The 23,977-nt window shown below is 47.3% G+C and overlaps 1 protein-coding gene across 1 annotated transcript in view; it reads right to left on the bottom strand.

The window, feature by feature from the left end:
• The window catches only part of LOC143339742 (sodium channel protein type 5 subunit alpha-like), a 105,114-nt gene that overhangs the window by 70,444 nt on the left and 10,693 nt on the right, over nucleotides 1–23,977 (bottom strand). Inside the window, exons 4-5 of the mRNA XM_076761157.1 lie at nucleotides 22,809–23,051; nucleotides 17,086–17,149 (exon numbers count right to left, since the gene is read on the bottom strand). Coding sequence (XP_076617272.1) covers nucleotides 17,086–17,149; nucleotides 22,809–23,051 — 307 coding nt within the window. The remainder of the gene's footprint in view (nucleotides 1–17,085; nucleotides 17,150–22,808; nucleotides 23,052–23,977) is intronic.

Below are 23,977 nucleotides of genomic sequence, written 5' to 3' on the forward strand. Positions count from 1 at the left end.
CTTTGACACTGCTCCTGCTTCAATCCACGATGCACGAGAACAGATGAGACTATAATCTGATATAATCTGATATAATCTGATATAATCTCATCCCACTAACATGACGTTCTCTGTTCTCATCCGTCTCTTTCTAATTTAATCTGAATTATTCTAATCTGGTCTAACTCAGTTTAGTTCATCCTCATCTCCAGTCTGCTCCACACTTCTAGAATATAGTTTTGCATAATCTAATCTAATCTAATCTAATCTAATCTTGTGTTGTCTTCTCTAATACAGTTTCTCTATCCTAATCCATGTTAATCTAACCTATCCTAATATAATCTGTACTAATATAGACTAATTGTGTCTAATCAAAGTAAGCTTTCCCGATCCATCCATGCCTCAACTAATCTGAAGTATCTCAAATCTAATTTAGTCTATCATAATACGGCCCAATCTAATCTCAACTACTGTGTCTAATGTGATATAATCTCACCTGAACTCACCTAATCTATTTCAGTTTAAGGTCATCTAGACGCGCATATTCTAATCTAATCTATCTTAATCTACTCTGATCTAATCTCACTTTAGATCTTTGCTGGCACAGTGGAGACATAAGAAGGGATTAAGAGTCTGTAGCTAATGTGTGCTAACATGCTAATGCTAGCAACCTGGTGTGAATGCTGACGTGAAAGCAGGTCGTTAAGTCTGGATGAGCACAAACAGGACAGATTATGAGCTTTGACATCAGCGTTACAGACAGGCTGGAGGTCAGAGGTCAGAGGTCACCGTTCAGGCTCGACTAGAGGAGTCAGAGAGTTTTTGGTGAAGTTTGAGGTCTACGTGGAGTTAAGGTCGCTCAGTGTTTCCATGAGAAAATCCCCGAGGCTTCGGTCGTGTCTTCATGTCTCATCAGTGACACAGCAGCTCCTGAAATAGCAGCTAAACCATCGAGGCGGGTCGCCGAGCTGTTAGCATCACAGCACAGAGCAGGCTGGCTACGAACCAGCGCTTTGATCACAGCCGTGCACCAACTGTGTGTGTGTGTGTGTGTGTGTGTGTGTGCGTGGCACTTTGATCACCACATTTGGTCCCATTAATAACAGAGTCGTCTCCGATGTGTTATCATTAGAACATCTAAACCATCCTGATTACCAAGCACTTATAAGGACACACACACACACACACACACACACACACACACACACACTCAAAGTAACCAAGAAAAACACTCATCAACATTCTCGCTCTGAGTCGGCTCGTTAGACCGCCGCAGACCCAGCTGACGATCTGCGGTCCAGTTCTTCTGGTCCGGTTCACTTCGTGGTCTCATCCTGACCTTAAACTGCTTTCGCTGATGTTTTCACTCCCTTAATTTACAGGCTCATGGGAATTATCACCACATGTGTGGCGGCTGCCATAAACCGTTATTTTTAGAGTGTTCAGATGAGTTCGCACTGAACATGACTGACATCAGAGACGAAGACATCGCACACACGCTCTGAAGCAAAGGTGACCGAAAATGAAAGTTTGAGGCTGCAAATGTGCCAAATTAAAGGAAAACCTTGCACGTAGGACCAAACTTTATGGCTCCACTTCTTGAATGTGCAGCGAAAACCAGAGGAAAATAACACAAAGCTAAGTTTTCTTGGTCCGTTTGGTGACCTTTGACATCAAAATGCATGCTGGGAAAAAGCAGCTTAAAGAGAAGGTGCGAGCTGAAAATGGACAGAGTGGTTTTGTCTTCATGAGGTGACTAATTTTCATTCATTCGTCACGTTTTCATTGCAGAGTTCTGGCAGCTCATCAGCTACATGAAGAACTTCATTGACATTTGTGTCAATTTAAGCAGCTGAAGCGTTGAAATTAGCCGCGATAGCGTCACACCGGAAGAGGCCGGGCTGCAGGCGCGAGTCTGGTTTAACCGAAGCCACTCAGACATGACGGCGTCTGAACTGTCTGAGCGTCGTGTCACGTGTCCTTCACTCCTCCTCGGCGTGGCGTTTGAGGGACATTAGCATTCAGAGCTCCGTGTCTGAGCTCGGCGATCAGCAGGCTCACGGTCTGCGTGTCATTATGGAAAATGCCAGCGTTCTATTTATTTCAGCGGGAGCTTTTCACGCCACGAAGTCTAAATGTTGCTGAGGAGAGTTGCTCCAGTCTGGAGGAGAAATGTGTCAGACGCAGTTTTTATAATGAAAAGCCAGAGGGAACAAAGGCTACGTAACCTTTTCTGGACTGCCTCTTTATCCTCGACCAAACCTTTTCTAACTCGTACATCAGAGGAAGCGTCCAGTTGTGTTGTTTCCAGTGTTGCGTTCACTGCCTCGCAGCCTAAAAGCTCCTCCAAAGAAGAAGCCGTCATAGCGTCCTGTGGTGTGAGAGCTCCATCAGCAGCTGTGATCAGAGGGTCGAAGGCCTCGCTGTGGTCCGCACGTCGTGTCTCACTCACGTCTTTTAACGTCTCAGTGTCTGAGTGCTGTTTGTTTGCATTATATGACTACAAGGTTCGAACCGGCAACCCTGTGCTCAGTGGACGACCTGCTGGGCCTCAGCCGCACACACTGGACGGTTTTGTTGTGGCGTTTGTTTTGTTCATGGCGGACAGGTGGAGGCAGGGGTGGAGACACTGACACCAACATGGCCGTGATGAACAGACGGCGTTGGATCTACAGGACTTGAAGCAGACAGCTCCATGGTGTGAAACTCAGCATCTGGAGGTCTGAACGGTTCGTTCTGGGCTTTATTTTGAGGTGATTTCACGGTGGCGGATCAGTTTTTTGTATTTACTCCTTCGCTGTTTTCTAGGTCAATGTCGAGTGCTGTTATCTAACGCGCCGTCTTCACATTGTTCTGTAATCTGAGCATGTCCAGTCCGGCCCTGACCTTGGGAAGAGCCGGTGTGGCAAAACAATACGAAGCTTTAACAGCATCTCTCAGTCTTCATCGGCAAACGGCGCCGGCTCAGGCGTGAGCGCCGGTCAGCTGACACACGGCGTGAAGCTCGTGACCTTTTTGTCCCGCAGGTCACCTCCTCAGACCTCCTGCGACCTGAACGCTGTTTTCTCCCTCAGCGCTGGTTTCAGCCCAGAGTCTCGCTGCTCTACATACATTTTCAAGAGAAGAAGAAGAGGTGCCTGACAGCCGCTCCGGGCTGCTGTAAACTCCCCGTGAAACGAGTCCTCCAGTGGCTCATTACTTTGCTATTTGTGTTGCTGTGGAGAGAAGCGGCGCTGGCTTTGATTCAGACACTTGTTGGCGTTCCTCGAGAATAGCGCAGAGTGCTAAGTCATGTTCGTTTCACCAGCTGCGTCCAAATGATTTATAGCGGGAGGATAATGTGACGCTACAGAAATAGAGCCTGAGGGGGCGTCGGGGACGGCGTCTCAGCGGGACGAGGAGCCCGCCGTGGACCGGAGACGTGGGCTTGAGATCAGCTCTGGATGTGTCCGTCAGTCCCGCAGCCGATCGATACTCTCACTCCAGAGGAACTTCAGAGATAACGCTGAACTCGCCGCGCTCTCACTTCCTGTCTCACCTTCTTCTCTTTGTCTGTCTCAGCTTTAACTTTCTGCTCGTGGTCGTCTTCTCTCTTCTCTTCTCTCTGCTTCTGTTTTCTTTTTATCAGCTTCACTTGAAGAGCTGGGATTCCTTTTTAATTGTGTTTTCCACATTTTTACATCACTGAAGACAAAAGCTGAATGGAAACAGAAGTGTTTACTTTTTGTCCCTCAAGACGTCCTGTAATAAATCCTAAATGATGTGATGGAGGTCAGTCAAACACAATTAACTGATGAAGCTAATGGCTCACTTCTGTTCCACACTAATGTTTGAACAGGGTGCTGAGGTGTCTTCTGTCATCTGTCAGAGACGTCTCACACTGTCAGAGACGTCTCACACTGTCAGAGACATCTCACACTGTCTCACACCGTCTCACACCGTCAGAGACGTCTCACACTGTCTCACTCTGTCTCACACTGTCTCACACTGTCTCAGATGTCTCACACTGTCTCACACTGTCTCACTCTGTCTCACACTGTCTCACACTGTCAGAGACGTCTCACACCGTCTCACACCGTCTCACTCTGTCTCACACTGTCTCACTGTTTCAGACTGCCTACTCTGTCTCCGACTGTCTCACTCTGTCTCACTCTGTCTCCGACTGTCTCACTCTGTCTCACTCTGTCTCAGACTGCCTACTCTGTCTCAGACTGTCTCAGACTGTCTCAGACTGTCTCAGACTGTCTCACTCTGTCTCACACTGTCTCACTCTGTCTCACTCTGTCTCAGACTGTCTCAGACTGCCTACTCTGTCTCAGACTGTCTCACTCTGTCTCACACTGTCTCACTCTGTCTCAGACTGTCTCAGACTGCCTACTCTGTCTCCGACTGTCTCACTCTGTCTCACACTGTCTCACACTGTCTCACTCTGTCTCAGACTGTCTCCTGTCCCTGTTTTCCTCGGTGGAAACGCTCTCTGAAGTGATTCCTGATGAACTTGAGTTGCAGCTGGATTCGACCTCCTTTTCATCTGATTCTGAGTCGTGTTTGAAAAACACTGCGAGGAGAATTCGTGCACACAAATGAGACACTTACGCTGAAGTTTGCTCATCACAATGCACGAGTGAGAAATCAGGATTATGTAAGAGTTTTTGAAGCCACCATCTTTTCCTCAACCCGCTCAAAGACTTTTGATGCCAAACTGAAGCAAACTGCGACTGATTGACGACGTTAATGCTGTGAGGACGGACGTGACGCAGGTCTGCTTTCACGCTGTGTACGAAGACAGACCGGCGGACACGCTGTCTCGACCAAATTCAAAGTGCTGACGACGTTGCAGAGATGATTCTCCTGATGGTGGTGCTTTGAGGAGCAGATTGAACTCTTCTCAAACCTTTAAATCCATTTTGCTTCTTGCGGCTCTAATAATTTGTACTGACTTCTGAGTTCACCCATAAGATGGACGACAGACGTTTTGCTCTGGGACGACTCAAACGTCTTATTTCTGACTTTCGACTTCCTGTCACTGAGGCAGAGACGCACTGCGAGGACGTGTCGGTGCAGACTATCGAGTGGCGGAGCGTCGTTTCGGCTTCAGACGGACGCGTCACGGCGGCAGTCGGCTTCGTTTCTCTGCTGTTCTGTCTCTCGCTGCGTCCAGCTGTCTGAGTCTCGTCAGCAGTCAAACCATTCGGTCAGATGTGAGACAGTATTGATCACACACACACACACACACGCACACAGTGACCATCTGCTCCCACGTGTCAACAGTGTCAACTCGCTCTGTGTCAATAAAGCCACTTGTCGATAAATATTCATTTCTCGGAGACCACTTCCTCCTCCGTCTCCGGGGTGGACTCTGTCGTCTTTAATCTTTCATGCCGACTCCATCATTTACCTCAGCATCACCTCTGCTGCTGCCGGACTCTTTGCTCACACTTTAACACACGGTGAGCGGTGAGGGCTTCTTGGTAAGGAAGGTCATTGGCGAGGCTCGCTGTCGTCTCGCTCAGTGCTAATAAACATCCCCGTCCCTCCATCCCTACTTCATCTTAACAATTCAGATTATATTACATGTGTTTGTAATCCAACAGATTATGTTACTAACTGCTAAGAGTCATTTGTCTTCATCACAGTTCAAAGCAGCTTGGTTCACTCGCTGAGGCTTCGTCTTCTCCAGCTCGGCGAGTTTCAGGCTGAATGTTGTTCTTACAAATAAAAAGCACCTTTAGATCAGCTGAGGTCCAAAATCAGACAGTGAATCTGCTTTCAAACGAGCGGCTCCCTCTTCCTCTCTGTCCTCTGGTTACCCACGATTCAGCGCGTGTGTGTTGTGGGTTCAGTCTGTCGGCGCAGATGATGTGCGGGGGTGGTAGTGGGGGGGGGGGGGGGGGGGGGGGGGGTCATGATCAAGATGGTCGACATTATCCTGTCTGAGGGAGTCGGACGTAGGCAGGAGGAGAAGGTCAGAGTGTCGCTCAGATGCTGTTTTTCCTCGGGCCGCTTCGCCGCCGACCGTCCGACGGCTCGCTCAGTTTATTTGTGTACGGCTCAGGTGTCGCCTGTCCTTTTGTGCTGTCGGTCGTTTCTCAGAAGAAAAGTTGTCGCTTAGAAGAAAGTCTTCAGATATTCAAGCCGCTGTGAGTCAGCCTCCACCCCAGCAGAGCATGTTTTCCTTGGTATTGTATTTTCATTTCTGCACCTTATTACCATTTCGCCTCGTTCTCCAGCCCACACCTCAGCGTCCGTACTGCCGCCGTGACCTGGTTCTACCCTCAGGGATCAATAACGCTCATTTTATCCTCCCGCTGAGTGTCGGTCTTCTAACTGAGCGTGTGTGTGCGTGGCTGACTGTTAATTACCAGCCGCCACTGTGTGACTGCTGCCTTCACCCTGTGTGTGTTTATGTGTGTGTCGTCATCGCCGATCGAAACAGGAAGTGCCGCAGAAGTGACCGTCGGTACTTTGCCAGGTGTTTACACGTCTGATGTCATCAGTGGCGTAATGTCACAGGTGTGTAGCTGAGATCAAATGTTCTGACCGCGTGACCCGAGAGCAGCGAGTGCTCGAGTAACGAGGTGATAATGACCGCTGAGGAGAGGAGATTCACCCTCCTCTGATCATCTGAGACCAAATAACTCTGAAAATGTGTCTTCAGGAAGCAAAGGAGTGCGAAGTCAAGAGAGAGCTGAAGCTTTGCTGCCGTTTGACTGTGACGGTGAACGATGAGACAGTCAGCGCTGGCTTCTGTCCCAGAGGTCTGAGGGTGGTTCACGCCTGCATAGATCTCCCCCACGGTCTGATTCTTTAGATCTGAACTTCACCCCCAGTGTGTGCGACTGGAGTACACCCCCGTGTTATAGTGGCAAAACCAGTACGACGGGAGTACTTGTACTGCAATAGGTTCTACTAAAAGTACTTTATATCCAACAGAGGTCAAACTGTTCTACTGTGCAGAAATTAAGTGGGTTATTACTTTTTTTCCCTTCGGTGTTTTAGCCCCGAGGATGAAAGTACTGTCATCAAAACACACACACACACACACACACACACACACACACACACACACACACACACACACACACACACACACACACACGCGCGCACACACACACACACACACACACAGTTCTCTCCCTGTGGACTGGGATTTAGGTGGTGGAAGCCTCTTTTGCGTCTCTGGCTGAGCATTGGACAGATGTCACATTCACAGCCTCCCAAAGAGCTCATAACTCAAACTAAACACACTTACACACACGCACACACACACGCACACACACACACAGACAATATCTAACCCCCACTCTGAAAAATGTTTCCGATATTGCAGTTGACTTATTGATCAGCTTTTAACATAATGTTTTAACCATTTATAATAGAAAGGGGGGTCGGACGTGCACAAACACACATTTAAAGGTGCACGCACGCACGCACGCACGGACACACACACACACACACACACACACACACACACACACACACACACAGTCAGAGGTTCATCAGAGCAAACTAAGCCTGCAAACACACACACACACACACAGTTGGAAATACACTGGAAGAAGCAGAAACGAATGCTAAACTGATTTAATGGAAAACACACACGCGGACACACACAGCTGGTAATGCATCGACATGGCTACCACCAGCAGTGAATGCTAGGTTAATGGAATGATGAATATCAGCTCTGTGACGCAGCGTATTCCAGGAAAATCAACCCCCTCGGCAGCTATTTCCTCAGAGTCGGGTCAGGCCATATTTCTCACTAACTGCTCTGATGACAGCAGAGACTTTGCGAGAGGAAGCTGGGTCAATGATGATTAAAGCCACGCGTCCACCTTCACAATTCGCTCTGTATTTTCTTGTCACATTATGAGGCGAATAAAGGTTTGAGTCGTTTTCCAGTTCTAATGGGAAAACAGCTTCTTGGCACTGATGGAAGTTCTCATTGAAGCAGCAGGTACGTGAGCCGGAGGCCGAAATGGATTTGACTTTATTATGGATTGAAAAACGAGTGTGCGAGCAGTGAAAACACCAGAGTGTGCCGGTCACAATCAGAGGTTTGGCGGAATTTGAGCTTTAATCAACGTGCATTATCGGCACTTAATTGATGTTTCGATGCAGCATGTTGGTGGAGAGAGAACAGTTCAGTGACACCGGTGAATGCTGCAGGACGTCGGCGTCAGCAGGACGGAGACTCAGACAGCAGTCAGATGTTGAACAGCAGCAGGAAACAACTAACAACAAGCAGCTGATTTTGTCTGACGTCCATCTTTTTTTTAATGTTTGTCTTTCAGGTTTGAAGACGAACACAGGCGAACAGTGACCGGAGCTGCTGGCGAGGAAAAGGCAAAGCTCTCAGTCTACCAACCGATCCTCGCCGAGCGTTGGGAGGTGACCAAAAGAATGACATCACACACGGCAGCAGCCAAAGTTATCTGCCCCTCATGTCTGTCAGGTTCAGGCTTAAGAGCCGGCTGAGGAGCTCAGAGCAGATTGCAGCTCCTTCATGTTCAGAAGAGCCAGCTCCACCTGGACCGATCAGGACTGGACTCCTGGCTCCTCTCTGCGGAGTTTTCCGGGGGACGCGACCCAGAACACGCTGGTATTATAAATCCCATCTGGCCTGGGAGTGACGTGGGACCCCCAGGAGGAGCTGAAGGACACGAATGGAGAGAAGGACGTCTGGGCTGCTCTGATCGGCCTGCTGCTCCCAAAATCCTGAAGAAAGGAAGCAGCAGGAAGTGGACGGATGGACGGACGGGTGGATGGATGGATGGATGGACGGACGGGTGGACGGGAGGAAATAAGCTGCTAATTTTGTGAAAAGTAGCGTGTTTGGAGCCTGCAGGCGGCTCCATCCAGTTTACGCTGAAGAACATTTTCAAGCTGTTTTTTTAAGGCGCTTCTTCTTCCTTTTTGGCTCGAGGACGAGAGACGCGCCTCGTGAAATCAGCTAAAATCCCACTCCGCTGAATACAGAAGGGAATATTTTTAAAGGACAGAAAAGTCTTTGAGGATTTTGGACATGTTTTCAAAAACATGTTTGGTGCTTTTTGTTTTCTGCTCATTTTTCAGGGAAAATATTGGCTTCAGTAATTCTGTGACTAGACGACACTCATTAACGGCAGAGTCTCAAATCTGAAGATGATGATTACATGACAGGTACAAACTGGCGCTAAGACTCTGTACTTTTAAGCGACATGAAAGCAGAGCGGAGTCAGGAGGAATGGACCTCGCGGGGCTGCTTGGACGCTGTCCCGGTGAGAGCGTCCTCCTTTCAGCAGGAGAAACAGGAGAATCGGACTCCTGCCCTCGGGGTCCCTCTGGCTCCATCACTTCCTCTCAGCACAAAACGACTTCCTCCCGGTGACCTCACGGGTCACATGCTGCATGCCAACAAGCTCCTGTAACGAGAGCCCCTAACGACAGCCGCTAATTAGCATCCCTAACGAGGCCGCCCGTCGGGCTGGCTGTCATTCCGTATCGTTGCTGCGTGCCGGCCGTGTGTTTGGCATGTTGAAGGCATGTCAGCAGAATCCTGACCGGGCCGAGGTCATCGGGGCCCTATGACGAAACGCACGCGTGCATTTTATAGGTCACGTGTTTTTGCTTCCACGGCTTTTCACACAAACACTGCACACGACAGAAGATTTACTGACATTGTTGAAGTGATTCGGTCTGGATGTAAAGTTGCTGCTTTCTCGGCCTCCTCTCCTTTCTGTTCAGGCAGTTTCTGACTAATTAAAGGCATGAATCTGGCCACGATTGGCTCCACTCACTAAAGAATGACTGAAATCCGTCCAATCAGTGGGTTTCCGCTCAGCAGGTTTGCCTCGTTTGAATTAGAGCATTAGAGTTTTTCTACCATTCAGTTTTTTATGTTTCATTTCAGATCTGAAGTGAAACGGATTATGTGCAGAACATCATTCTCACTGTGAGCCAGAGGAAAGAAAAACGATGGAAAACTACACAGGATTTGTTTTTGGGGGGAAGCACACAGAATGAAAACTGGACTTCTCTCAATATAAAGTTTAAACTTGGCAAGTGGAACTCATGAGTCCGGCTTTGTAAGAAGCGAAGGACGCGGCTCTCAGAGGGTCGCTGCTGACATCAGCAGCTCGGTGGGACGATCCTCACTGGATTTAGGTTAACAGTAAAATCTGATTTCATTCACTCGTCTGCCTCCGTTTGTATTTCTGTGCATCTGTTATTGGTGAGGGAGCCAAAAGTCTGCAGAGGTAGAGCTGAACCTTCATTCAAACTCACCGACTACACCATGAAACCACTGTTTGCCCTCAGGAGCCACATGTTTAACAGCTGTGACGACATCACTGCTGACTGACTGGTTGATGAAAAAATCAGTTTATCATGAGCTGAATGCAGACTTTGTTTGTACTCGGGTCTCCAGACAAGAACGCAGACTCTGGGACGTCCTAATGGTCCTTCAGCCCTCTGTGGGTTCGAGCACTTAGCGTAAGCTCTGCAGAAACACTCATCACCATCACCATCATCATCATCATCATCATCATCATCATCATCAGCATCAGCATCACTTTCCTCACGTCTGCACTCGTTGCTTCTTTAAATCTCAGACGTCTGTTTGCTCTGACCCCCCCCCCCCTCAGCGAGCGGCGTTCCCGGCCTCCCATGGGCGGATGCAGACGGATAAAGCGCACGGTGATCCCAGACCGCCTCGCCAACACGCTGTCTCCTGGGGCGAGCCGAGGCCGTGACGCAGCGAAATGCAGAAATACCTGGAGTGAGCGCTCGCAGACACTGCCTCAGAGTGTGAAGACCCCCAGTTCACCCTGATGACTTCAAGGTTTGACCACTGGCTTCCAGCAGAAACAGGAAACTCAGAAAGTAACCGCAACACTTTGCTCTACTGGCTTACAGTATCTCACTTCTCTGTTGGATGAATGCATAAATCTTTGCAGAGGAAATGCAGATTCCACCACATTCAGCCATCAGGGGTCTTAGATCCGTGCACACACTCAGAGACCACCTCTCATCTATCATATCATCATCTGAGTGGAGCCACCAGGTACCAGACTGCTGTAAGTCAAGTCACAGAAATAACTCCCATATATCTAAAATATTTCCTCAGCTGACATTAACTGTTCGAGTCAAACACAGCGACAGCGTCTGTCCAACGAGAAGGACGTCAGTGGGACAGACACGACGCTCGTCCTTGGTGAGGGCAAAATAAATCCCCCTCCCAAGCAGAACATGAGCACCATGTCAGACCGAATAATGGAGAGAAAACAAGCAGCCAATCAGAGCGGCCGTGACGTGACCCTTCAACAGATTCAAAGCACCGGTCCAATCGTACGACAGTCCTAAAGCCTCTGTGATTCAGTCTGTGGAGCTGGTCGTGTGAGGCGCAGGATGTCAGCGTGTGTGTCACAGTGGGTTAGCTCAGTGACCTTTGCCCTCGGGCCCGGCGAATCAGCGTCATGCGTGAGCAGAGCGGCTTCGGCGCAGGAAGCAAACAACGCTGTGATCACCATCACTGTCATGGCTGCTCGCTCTCTCGTCTCTCTCTCTCATCCTCCAGCAGCTTCTCTCTCTCTCTTGGCTGCTAACTCCGTCGCTGTCGACTCTGTCGACTCGCTGCGACGAGACGGACTCTTTCACAGTCACTGTAGGGTTCACTGTACAGGCCGCGCCAGCAGCCAGGCTTTGGGCAAGGCGCTCGCTCTGTCGCTCTGCTGCTTTGATCAATACAACACGGTAAAAAGATTTGAATGAGACGTTCAGACATTCATGATCCCCACAGGATGAACCCCACTGACTTTGGTGATCCTCTGACTTCGCATCAAGCTCCATAATCTGTTCAAAATGTGCCATTAGCATGTTAGCATTGTCACTGTGAGCATGTTAGCGTTTAGCTCTACCAAACTGTTGTTGTTCGCAGTACTTCCACCTTTGCTTCGACCGTTAGAGATCTCTGCCAGGTGGACACGTGTCCCACTTCATGTCAATAAACAACCACCTGTGTCATCTCTCTGGTCTTTCTTGTCTTTCTTGAGCTGCATCATGACCATCTTGTTTGTTACTGGAGCCCAAAAAACGCTGAGGCCTGACTGACCTCCTGCTGCTGCCTCCACCTCAGCAGCTCCTCCTTCTCCTCAATCCCTCCTTTGTTCTCCTCTTTCTGTGCCTCCATCTTCCCTCGACTTACTTTCATTCCTCTTTTTTGTTTTTGTTTCCTTCCTCTTTCCTTACCTCCTCTTACTGTCTCCTCATTTTTATCTCCTCCTTCATTCTTTACAGACCTCCTCATCTCTTCCTCTTTTTCCACCTCCCTCCGTTTCTGCCTTTCATTTGGTTTCTTTCACTTTCTTTGTGCCTATTCAAATTCCTCTGTTGCTTTCTCTTCTTTTAGTCCTCCTCCTCCTCTTCTTCCTCTCCCTTTATCTCCCCTCCTTCTATCCAATCAGCGCTCTCCCTCTCTCCATAAGATCTTTTGCTTTCCTGGTTTTGACTGCACCATCTGTCTCTCCTCTCGTTCTGTCTCTCTTTTGTTTCCTCTCTTTATCTCTCTTTTCTCCCCCTTTTTCTTCGTTATCTATTCACATCCCATTATTTCTCTGTTATCTGCTCTGCTCTCCTTTGCCCTCGCTCCATCTTCCTATCCTTCTGTTTTTCCTCTCCCTCCTTCTCCTCCTGTCTCCTCCAGTACTCCTCTGTCCATCCACTTTCTCATTTATCTTCTTCCCTCCGTCCATATCTTCTTTTCTCTCTTTCGCCCATCCTCCCTTCTGCTTCACCTCTTCTGAACCTCCTCTCTCTTCTCCTTCTGACTCTCCCTGTAGCATGTTTCCTACGTGTCAGTTAGCTTTCTGACTTAGCTCTCTGTTAGCCTGCTAGCTAAGTGTTTGTATCTTTGGACAGGTTTCACATGGCACGGTCAGCTAGCTTCAGGCTAACTCCGGCTAGCTGTTGTCCCAGAGGCAGCGCTGCAGTGAGCTGGACGGCAGTGTCTCACACACACATGCGGGGTATTGTCATAGCCGTGTCATTCAGAGTCTGTCAGCGTCCTGCTCTCAGCGTGGACGCTCAGCACAGATACTAGTCCTTTCTGACATGTCACACAACACTGCAGCACACGGCACCGGCAGCAAGATTCACCAAGACCATGAGACACAACAGCGGAGGAAGCTCGGCCACGACTGCACACCGCCATGATGGGCACGAGACACGGGACACGGGACACGAGACACGGGACACGGGACACGAGACACGGGACACGGGACGGAGCTTCATGGACCACAAACTGGTCAGAGCTGCAACAATGAAGCCTCACTGCGTGTTTTAAATTCAGCAGACATTAAACAAAATGGATGACATGAATAAGTTCACCGGGAAGCCAAACGGAACATGTTGAAGGATGTTCCTCGGGGGGGACATGGTTGGATTGGTTGGTGTGGAGCCCCTGATGCTCAAGTCAAGTTCTTATCTTTAGTATCATTTTTCAGGACGTTCTTTAGTATTGCACTTCCACAAAGACTCCAGACAGACTGTTTAAACATAGAATGGTCAAAAATTGGCATCTGAGGAACAGGAAGTCCTCAAGTTTTGCTCCTAGTGTGGGTCAAGCTCCAGTTAATGCTGGATCCTACATTTCACTCAATCGCATCCTGTCTCGTAAATCCAAACGTCTTTCAAGCTCCGTTCCTCCAGTTTGTCACATAGAAATGTATTTCAGAAATATTTCAAATTATCAACAAAGAACACGTTTATACTCGTACTGACGAGTACGTTAGAAACCACTTCAAGATACAACAGCAGACAAACAAGCGCTTTTTAAATCGAAGCAACTCACCGATGACGTCTCTCATTGATCCACAGATCGATGAAACTCAGACTAAGACAGTGTGGAAACATCCACAGAGGTCCAGAAGATCCACTGCAGTGAAGATATTTAGTCCAAGACATGAAAATAACCCACAGAAACATGTTTTCTCCTTTCAAACAGCAGGAAACACTGACAGCCGCCATCTTTAGTTTTCAAAGGGCTCCCTCGGCCAATCACAGCCTGCTACATGTCGCCTTGCAGTCAGAGAAGCCAATAACAGTCTGAGTGGAAGGAAGGCCCGCCTTCTCTCTTTAAACGTTGAGCCAATCACAGCTGATTTTGAAGATGACTGACACTTCAAATAGCCAATGAAATCCTGAACACACCAATATGTCATTTCAGTGGCTCAAATCAAGGAATTCAGTGCTGATGGTGAACTTACAGAGTCTGAAGTGACGAACACAGTAAACCGCTTCAGTATAAATATAAACACCGTGCATATGAATATAGATGGCCAAAATGTAGGTTTCACGAACATAAATCCAGATATTTATGTGGTTTAATATATAGGAAATTGCCTTTTTTTCGGAGAACACCTAGTTATTCCAAAAATACTTCGTTCCTGTCGTGCTGTTATCAGTTTTTATTGCACTTGGACTGGTGTAAGGCTTCATGCCGTGGTCCCTTTGTGTTTTCCAGCCAATAGCTCTCCGACAGTTATCTGCAGGGATCTATTCACAAAAAATAAAAAAAATAAATCAGGCCGAAAAACCTTCTACTTCAGCGTGTTCACACTTCTGCTACTCAAAGCCAGCAGCACTTACAGCGATCCTGACTGCTGGAGGTAAAAGTTCAGAGTTTCATTTCTCAAAAGAGACCAAAACCACATGTGAGCTCCACATGGTTCAGGACCTTCACGTTACTCTGGGTCTGTCCACTTGAAAGCTTGTATCTCTTGTTTATCAAGCTAACCTTTATTAACACCTTTCGCCCATCAGCTCAGCATCATTTAGTCCAAAAACAGCTTTTTGTCTCCACGCGCTCAGGCTTAACCCAGCAAACGGGGAGCGCTCAGCCTCCGGAGCGGCTCCACCTCCCAGGGAAATATTTGCAGAGCTAAAGACTCAACCTGCTGTTTATTTGCCTTCAGTCTCACAGATGAGACGGGACGTAACGAAGCCAGATCTGTTTCCATCTTTATTCTGTTTACATTTTCTAACAGCTCCCAACAGTCAGCTGTGTGCAAAATGCTCCATTTTTCTGGTTCTCGGCTGTCATCAGACTGAATGCTGTGGTGGTTATTGAAGGTTAGAAGTGACAAGCTGCCATGTAGGATGAGTGACAGGAAAATAAAGAGGCCGTGATGTTTTCGCCTCTTCCTCCCTGACAAAACAAAAGCTCTTCACACTTGTGTTTCTTAGCTCTGAACTAATCCAAGCCTCCGGCTACAGAAAGCCCACAGATATTTATCTTTAAATTGTTTCACTGTTCACACTCGTGATGTTAAACAAAGGCTCGCAGTGAGCTTGAAGGTCTGATCCCAGGGCTGCTGGATGACGTTACTGTGAAAAGCCCTGAAGAAGACGCTTTGTTTTCTGGTGGCAGAGACTTGCGGTCTTTAAAATGACCCTGATGGGCTCCAGGCGTAGCTTTCGTGTGTGCTCTGCAAGCCGGGATGGCTTCAGGTGTTTCTGTCAGGACGACATTTCAGGGCACACAGCTCTGTATCAGAGGTTTGAATCATCCTGTAACAGGATGAAAACGGGGTCATGTGTTGGGATTTTGTTCATATTCAGGTCATAAGACTCAAATTTTATTTATTTAACTGCTCATTTATATTTCAGGAAAGCTTTTCTTTCTGTATGATCATCTAATTTCTAATTTCAGAACCTTCTCCTCGATGGATTGTGTTGTTGAAAGAGTCCTCCTCTGATTTCTCACTGCGCCCCTGAAACACATGAGACTCATGATGGACAGTTTGGATCAAAATCCATGCAGCAGGCTCAGAGATGTCGCCTCTCCACACACTCTCCTTCCTGGTTAAGACCGCGCCTACATTACCCACAATGCAACTCGTCCTCTGACAGTCCAGTCTGAGATGTTATGCTAGTAGCAGCTAACGTAGCCGCAGCAGATTTGAGGAGCAGCTGCAGACGTGTCGTTCAGAGATTCGTCTCAGTTTCAGTCTTATAATCTCGGCTGACTCAAGTGACATCACAGGAGGCAGTTCATCAGGCTTCACACAGCTCTCTGAGACACTAAAGGATTCATACTCCCATCACAGTATATTGAGAATCTTACCTGCTGCCATTTTCCTTCATCTGTTCACCTGCTCAGTCACTCCTTTTCCACTCTCACCCCCCTGCCAGCTCCGCCCACCTGCCCGCCCACCTGATCACACACCTGAGATTCATTTCCAATCAGTCTAGTATTCAAGCTGCTCACTCAGTGCCGGACTGTTCTTTGGGCTGATCTCTTGTTGCCTTTGACCACACCTGTTCTGCTGTTCCCTGGTAAACATCTCAGCCTCTTGTCTCCAGGAGTCTCGCCTTTCACTTCCTGGATCTTTGCCTGCCCGTGATGATTGGTTGGTTCACCAAACATTTCAAGAGTCTCCGTCTCTGCTAAGCCTGTAATTAAAGCTGCCCCATGCTTTACCCGTGTTCTGGTGGTACTGTACCTGGGTCTTAAACCCCCCTGTTAAATGTTTTCCCTATTTTTGGCAGAAAATGTCTAATTTTCTTATGTGGAGTCGACTCTGTGAAAAGCTCCAACACAGTCAAGGGTCCTGTGTGGTGGCCTGTACTTAAAAAATAAATAAATAAATCACCGACATTAACTGGCATAATTTTCATCCCAAATGTAGCGAAAAAAATAAGAAAATTTGCAAAATGGGAAGACTTTTTCATCTTCCGCCCCAAATCCTGCACATTTCCACTTTTGCAGACCTGCTCTGCACCTTCAAAGCTTGGCTAACCAGTTTCCTGCAATTATCTCTGAAGGAATCCTGGACCTGACGCAGCAAATGAAATGTCAAACAACAGGACATCTGTCACGCTCCAAAGCCTGGAGTGTCTTTAACTACTGAACTTTAATCCAACAAATGACAACAATCACACGAACCTTTGCTCTGTGATTGTCTTCTGAGTTTCACTTCCTGACAGCACAGCTCACAAATACAACACATTTCAGCATCCGTCACTCAGCACCGTCAAATCCTTCCACAGCTCCACCCTCAACAGCTGGGTGGGTCCAGCTCATACACCCACAGCCGCCTGAAAAGCAAACAGGAGGAGAGCACTTACCCTGCGTCGCTGCTGTTCCCACAGATTAAGGCGTCCTTGGCCCCCTCCACCTTGTAGAAGTTGTCTGGAAAGAGAATTAAAAATTCCACTTTAGATTCCAGCTTCACCACAGCCCACCCACACAGGTGTTGCACTTATTTTTTCTAATTAGACCCCTCCTCAAGGGCTCGATCGACGTCTCCGTGACTCTTCTGTTAGTTCTGTTACGGCGGGACAATTTACACTCTTATCAGAACTTCATGTGGTCCAATCAGAAGCAAACACCTGTGACGAGATGATGAGAAGCAGGTAACCTAAAGGATGAGACCACGAGGCAATGAACACGTGATCCTACAGCTCAGTCAAAACCTGAAGAAAAGTCGCATAAACCTTGAATTCCTTTAAAAAACTGAAAACATCAGCACAAGTTCAGATCATGAATTCTGTTTTCTCCACGTCGGCCTCTCGTTACCTAACAACTGCTGTTGTCAGACACCAGAAAGTCCTTCAGTCCTTTGACGGCGAACTTGAAGATCTGAAGAAAGAAATGCTGTAAATAAAATAATTGCTTGTGACTGTGCAGGATTTTTTGTTCTTTCAGCCTCTCGGCATAAAAAAGTTCACTTTCTTTACACACAATATTGTTTATTTAGGTGGTCAAAATAATTATTTAGCGCACCCAGCGGCTGAGCCCACCTCTGGACAGACGGTCGGATGTGGACATGGAGGACATTTGTTTTTGAACCCGTCATATTTTGCTGTTTCCGTGTGTGAACCTTGTTTCTTAAATGTTGAGTCTTTGTGTTTTAATTGGTCCAGTTAAAGTTTAAGTAGAAACATAAAACCAACGAGCAGCAGGATCATTTTGTCGACACAGACACATTTTCCCACAACAGTTATTGATCATTTCATAATCGAGTCTCCAAAAACCCACAAAATGCTCGTTTCAGCTGCGTTCTTGTAACTTCTGGTGCTTTTCCTGCGCCTCAGGGCGAGTTTGTGCTGAGCTTGCAGGCTTTCTATCCGAGCTCCCGCAGGATCAATAAACTCATCAGACCCAGCTCGTGTGTTTGGGCTGGTTAGAAACCGTCTGAGCAGGAAGCCATAAAACCAAAACCATTACAGGAGCCACGGTTTGCTGAGCATTTATTCATCACTTAAATCTGACTACCAGCCGTCTCCAGGTACATTAACACACTTTACCCCGATCACATGGGCTGCTTCTCCAACCCAAACACACAAAGTATCAGACACAACAAGTTCAAAAGCTTTTAATGCAGGAAGGCAGGAAGAAAACAAGGCTGCTTAACTTTGTTGTGGTTTGAGGGTACAGTATTTATTCCCGAGGACGGGAATTCATGTATTTAACCATCTCTGTTCCAAAGACTGAACCCGGAGGAGCTCTGGAACGAAGCGTTTTACTCGAGGACACAGTCTGCAGGTATGTGTGATGGAGTCTGGACACAAACGTCTTCAAAATGTCAAGTCAGCCTCCAACAATGGATGAGTTTTACACACATCAGCTCTAACAGAGGAGTCCAAGACCCCGGAGGACGAGATCAAACAGGGAGATCAAACTCACCATCGCGATCAGACTTTGTCGCGCTGTGACGTTTGTTCACTTTCGTGACGTTTAAACGTAGGTTTGTTTCGGACCTCGCTCACGTTAGCCATGTGACCTAACCTCTGATGTCGTGACACTGAGGTCTGTCGGGCTTTCAAACTGCTTTAGAAACCAGTTAAACTAACCAAACGTCAGCTTCAGCGTTGACGCGTCTCAGTGCCTGGATGATGGACACGTGTGGGAAAATGAGAGGCAGCTCGTGTCTTTGACGTCGCCGATGCGGGATGTAACGCGTGTTGTGACAGGCGGCCACCTGTCGTGATTTTACTCACCTAAAAAACGGAAAACTGTGAAAAACACCACCTCCTATTTGTGAAAAGTAACATCAGCAGCAGGATGAGTATTTTTTTCATGTGAGAAGCTGTTCCTCTGTGACTCAGCCTTACATAATGGAGACGTGGAACCTGACAGATCTGCATCAGATGCTGCTGCACAGTAACTTCGGAGCAGAAACGGTGACCTTAAACGCCGGCTTGACATTTTCATCCATTTGCCTTACGGGAACAACTACTCAGGCTACTTATCTTTTATTCAGCACACAATTCGGACCGCATGCATTTAACTGCAGCCATTATGAACGATTACATTGCATTCTAATAGAAACGTATTAAAACGGCCATCAAGTTCTTCTCGCGCTTCTCTAAATGCACTCTGGGAAACAAAAGGAGCTGCTGCACCCAGCGAAACAAAGTTTAAGGCCTTTTGAGTAAAACCTCCGCCTGTCAGAGAGAAACAAAGCACTTCAACGTTTCAAAGTCCACAAAGAAGACCGAAACCTTGTTCTTCTTCTTTCCTTTATTGTGGATGTACGCGTGCAAAAATTCTGCCTTTTTACAAACAAAACAGGTTCTTTGGTGCTTCTGTTTGGCTCTGACCGCATCTGACCGCCGCTGCACCAAAGGCACTCCAGCTTTTTAGGAGCGCAGCCATCCATTTGTTGTCGAGTGCATCCCTGCTCGCCAACAAAAACTTCTGAAGTCTGAAGCGCTTTTGTTCACCAGCTCAAAGTAAGCATGAAGCCTTTACGCAGCATTAGTCACTGAGGCGTTCTCTCCCCAGACAAAACGCATACCAACACTCTGCTTAAAGTCATTACCTGAAACTTCAGGTTTCCAAAACTCCCCGAATGGAAGCATTAGCCCGCAGACTGACATTTAATAAAGGGTTTTTTCAGAGCGACCCCCGCCTGGGAAGATTTTACAGAGTTGCAGAAACGTGGAAAATTGTCTCTACAGGACATCGAGAGAGGGAGCTTAATTTAATTTCTTTTTAGACTCAAGAGAAGCAAATGACGCCTGCACGCTCCCATCATGCCAGAGATGCATTTACCTGATGAACGTCTGCAGGTGCGGCAGAGAGGAGCGATGATCTCATTAATGACGGACGTTACTGTCAAAGTACGTTGAGATTCACACACACAGGTGTTTGACGTGCGTCCTGTGACGTTCACTGCGGCTTCTCTGCATCACGTGTCCTGTTACCTCTTACGTCAAAAATCTGTTTATATATTTACATGAAGATCCCTCTTAGTTCTCTTCCTGCAGCACATTCAGATACTCTAGGTCCCGCCCTCGGCGACCAGCTGACCCCCCGCAGAAGCTAAAGACGCTCAGCTCCAATCTGACCGACGTTAAGACACTTTTCTTTGTTTTTAATGTTAAAAACACTGAAATCTCAGACCGAACATGATGTCTGTTGACATTCACTCATTGAACCGTCCGATAAGAAGCACCGCCGCCTCTGCCCGCTCAGAACAAACAGGGCATGATGGGAAATGTTTAGCATGGAGAACATCCACCATTGATCTCCCGCCGAGCGCTGCTTTCAGATCAGCCGAACGGGACGAGCTTCAGCGCCGCGGCTCGGCTCTCAGGTTTCACGGCAGCTTTTAGGGGTCGATACGGGAGCCTGCGGGGGACATTTGTTTGACGCGATGGATGGCAAAGCAAACTGGAAATGAATAAATAGAAGGTACATTAGGAAGAAGCAGCGTGTGCAGACGGCGGTCAGCTCAGTGCTGCTCCTCACTGCCTGCTGTCACAGCAGCTTTCTCCTCCTCAGCCACGATTACTCTGAGAGCTGCAACAAAACGTCTGCACTTCAAATAATTACACATCTGTTTTTGGATAATGAGAGTCTGTTCATCCCGGGGGGGGGGGTTTCAGGGGTTATTTCTTCTGTTGCTGGAGTGTGAATGGACTTTAACTGCAGCTAACCTGAGAGAAAGACGTTTCCTCATACACCTGAGCTGCTGTCGTGTCGTTTGAAAAGGAAAATGAAATGAAAATGAAATAAAGGGTTTTGCCGTCCTGTGTGGTCTTTTATTGAGTTGTTTATCAGGTAAAAAAGGAAGAACCCTCTCAAAGGTCTAGAATTTAATAGTTTTAATTGTGCTGGTGGTTAATCCAGCAGCTGACGGGAGGAAAAACGAAGCCTGATGTGTTCAAATCCAAAGCAGACAGTCAGATTACAGAAAGTCTTTCCTCTTCTCCTGATGCTTTAAAGGTGTGTGTGTGTGTGTGTGTGTGTGTGTGTGTGTGTGTGTGTGTGTTTATGTGCAGGCTGTGTTTATTTAAAGCAGTCACACCTCTGCTGTACCTGAACATGAAGCTTTGTGTGTCTTATTTCACATTAATATGGAAATTGTGTAAATGCTGTCAGAGGTGAGAATGAGCTGTACTTGTGTTAATACAGGTTTACAGAGTCTGTAAAAGAAAGAAAAGAGACGGACTGATAGAAGAAGTGAAGAAATGGAAGAAAGAAAAGAGAAATCAGAGGAGAGAAAGACGGATATAATCTCTTTGTTGTGACTCTTGTTTCTACGCTGGATGATTTGCAGCATTGTGGGATTAAACAGTTCAGTCTGTGTGGATTAAGATTAATGTGCAGCGACGCTTCAGTGTTTCAGTCACAAGAAGAGAAAAAGAAGACGTGCAGCTCAGGTTTCATCTGACAGCAGCGTTAAGTGTTTCCTTAACCCTGACCTCGACCTGTGTGTGTGTGTGTGTGTGTGTGTGTGTGTGTGTGTGTGCTCCATGAGCCCATTCTGTATATACTGTGTGTGTTTAAGTATGTCCACATAGCGTATATTATGTTGCCTGGTGAACATGCCTGACATGTCAAATACTGTATATACCAGCTGACCTCGCATGACCTCTGCGTGTGTGTGTGTGTGTGTGTGTGTGTGTGTGTGTGTGTGTGTCTTTATTGACGTCAGTTGTAACCACAGTGCCAACATGGCATTGTCCAGTCCATTTAGGAAACACCAGTCACAACTGCAGCATGACACACACACACGCACGCACACACACGCATGCGCACACACACACACACGCACACACACGCTCCTCTGAACAGAACATACTAGAAGCCCGTCTTGCTCTTCGTCTTCCACTCAGTGCATCAAGTCTTTTTTTTATCCTGTTATTTTACTGAAAACTACAGTTACTGTACCAGGACCAGGACTGGGACCAGGACCACGACCCGGAACCAAGACCAGGACTGGGACCAGGATTTAAAAAAATATTGCATACATGCAAACCCATGTTACATGTTCTGTAAATGTTGCCTTTACACGATGATCCAAAGCCCTCTCCAAACCTTCAACACGTCTTTCTGCTGGATATCTGAGCTTTGTTTGCCAGAAACAGAGAAATTGAAGGATCCAAATGGTGGTCGTGCAGACATTCTACGATGATGAAGAAATCTACCACAAAAATCTCACAAGTGACTGTTTTCACCCTTTCACACCAGATGAACCAGCGCCCTGAGTTCTGCCTCTCAGGCACCAAAGCCTGACCACCAAGTTCAGCTTGAAGCGTGAAGTCTGGACTGGGAGCCAGACCAGATGTGGCTTTGAACAACGTCAACCAAGTCACTGACAGTGGGAACGCTGGATTATACTTCAGATACACAAGTCAGGATTAAGCAGTGAAACCAGTGGACCTTCCATCTTCAACTGGAATCCAGCTGATTTCAACAAAGCCACACTGAGCCGTACACACCTGAACTTCATGTCTTAAAAGCCACAGAAACGTTCCTTCATTGTCTACTGCTGCTTTAAAAAGTACACACAGTGATGCCAAGTGGCCAGAGTGGCCGTTTAGAGTGGGACCCTCACCCTCGTCGTTGATGAAGTCCTTCAGGGAGGCCCAGGTCTTGTTGTTGCAGTAGAAGGAGGTGTTGGCGGGCAGGCTGCTGTTGACGCAGTGCTCGGTGCTGCGGACGCATTTCTGCCGCAGGTTTCCCATGAAGAGCTGCAGGCCGATGAGGGCGAAGACGCTCAGACAGAAGACGGTGAGGATCATCACGTCGGCGAGCTTCTTCACTGACTGGATCAGAGCGCCAACGATGGTCTTCAGGCCTGCCGGACCGCCGGGGACGCAAGGACGCAGACAGGATTAGCATTTAGGTGAACGTCATTTAGAGCCAGAAGAAGCTCAAACAGTTAATTCAAACAAATAATTAATTTCATGTATTTAATAAAATTCAATTTTCACGCTGAACGCAAAATATACACATAATAAATATGCTAATAAAACAAGCAGCTAGTTTAAATAAAGATGGCAGCCATCTGCACTGAAGTCATTCATCCGAATCTACAGCCTCTTCACAGCCTGTAAAATCCTTCTATTTCAGTCCAAACACAAATGGAGTTAAAGACAATTAGCAAAGACACAAGGCAGGCCTGTTTATTCTGGAGCTTTGATTTAAAGCTAACCGGAGCGTGTGAGACCAGAGGGCTGCCATCTTTATGCACCATGACTCCGTAAAGGAAATAAATCATAAAATAACCAATTAACTGAAAACGAAAAGTCGTTTTACAGCCAGTAGAGGTGTAACTGCTGTCAGGTGAAAACAACAACAACAACATCAGAAACATTAGAAAAGTTTTTTTCCATTCATGTTAGTGTTGAATCTCTTGGAAATTGAAGGTTTTCATCTGACAGCAGCTTTAAGTTTCTCAAACGTGTTGCCACCATCATCATCATCACCAACAAAATGAAGCAAAACAGCCCACAAAGTCCCCACTAACACACATAATGTCACACACACGAACACACACACACGAACACACGGTGAGAACAGCAGGAACACACACACTCAGAACACAAAGGGTGCAGACAAGTTGAGTGTCCTCAGTCAATCTTACCACAGCAAAGAAACAACGGTTTCTCTTTGAACGTTTCCTTTTAGCTCATTCATTAGAAGCAGACGCTAACAGTTAGCTCCCAAAGCTCCCATCATGCAGGTTAATACAGTCAACATTGTTAGCGTCTGTGCGCTAAT

This window comes from Chaetodon auriga, chromosome 21 (genome assembly GCF_051107435.1).
Source record: "Chaetodon auriga isolate fChaAug3 chromosome 21, fChaAug3.hap1, whole genome shotgun sequence".
NCBI lineage: Eukaryota > Metazoa > Chordata > Actinopteri > Chaetodontiformes > Chaetodontidae > Chaetodon > Chaetodon auriga.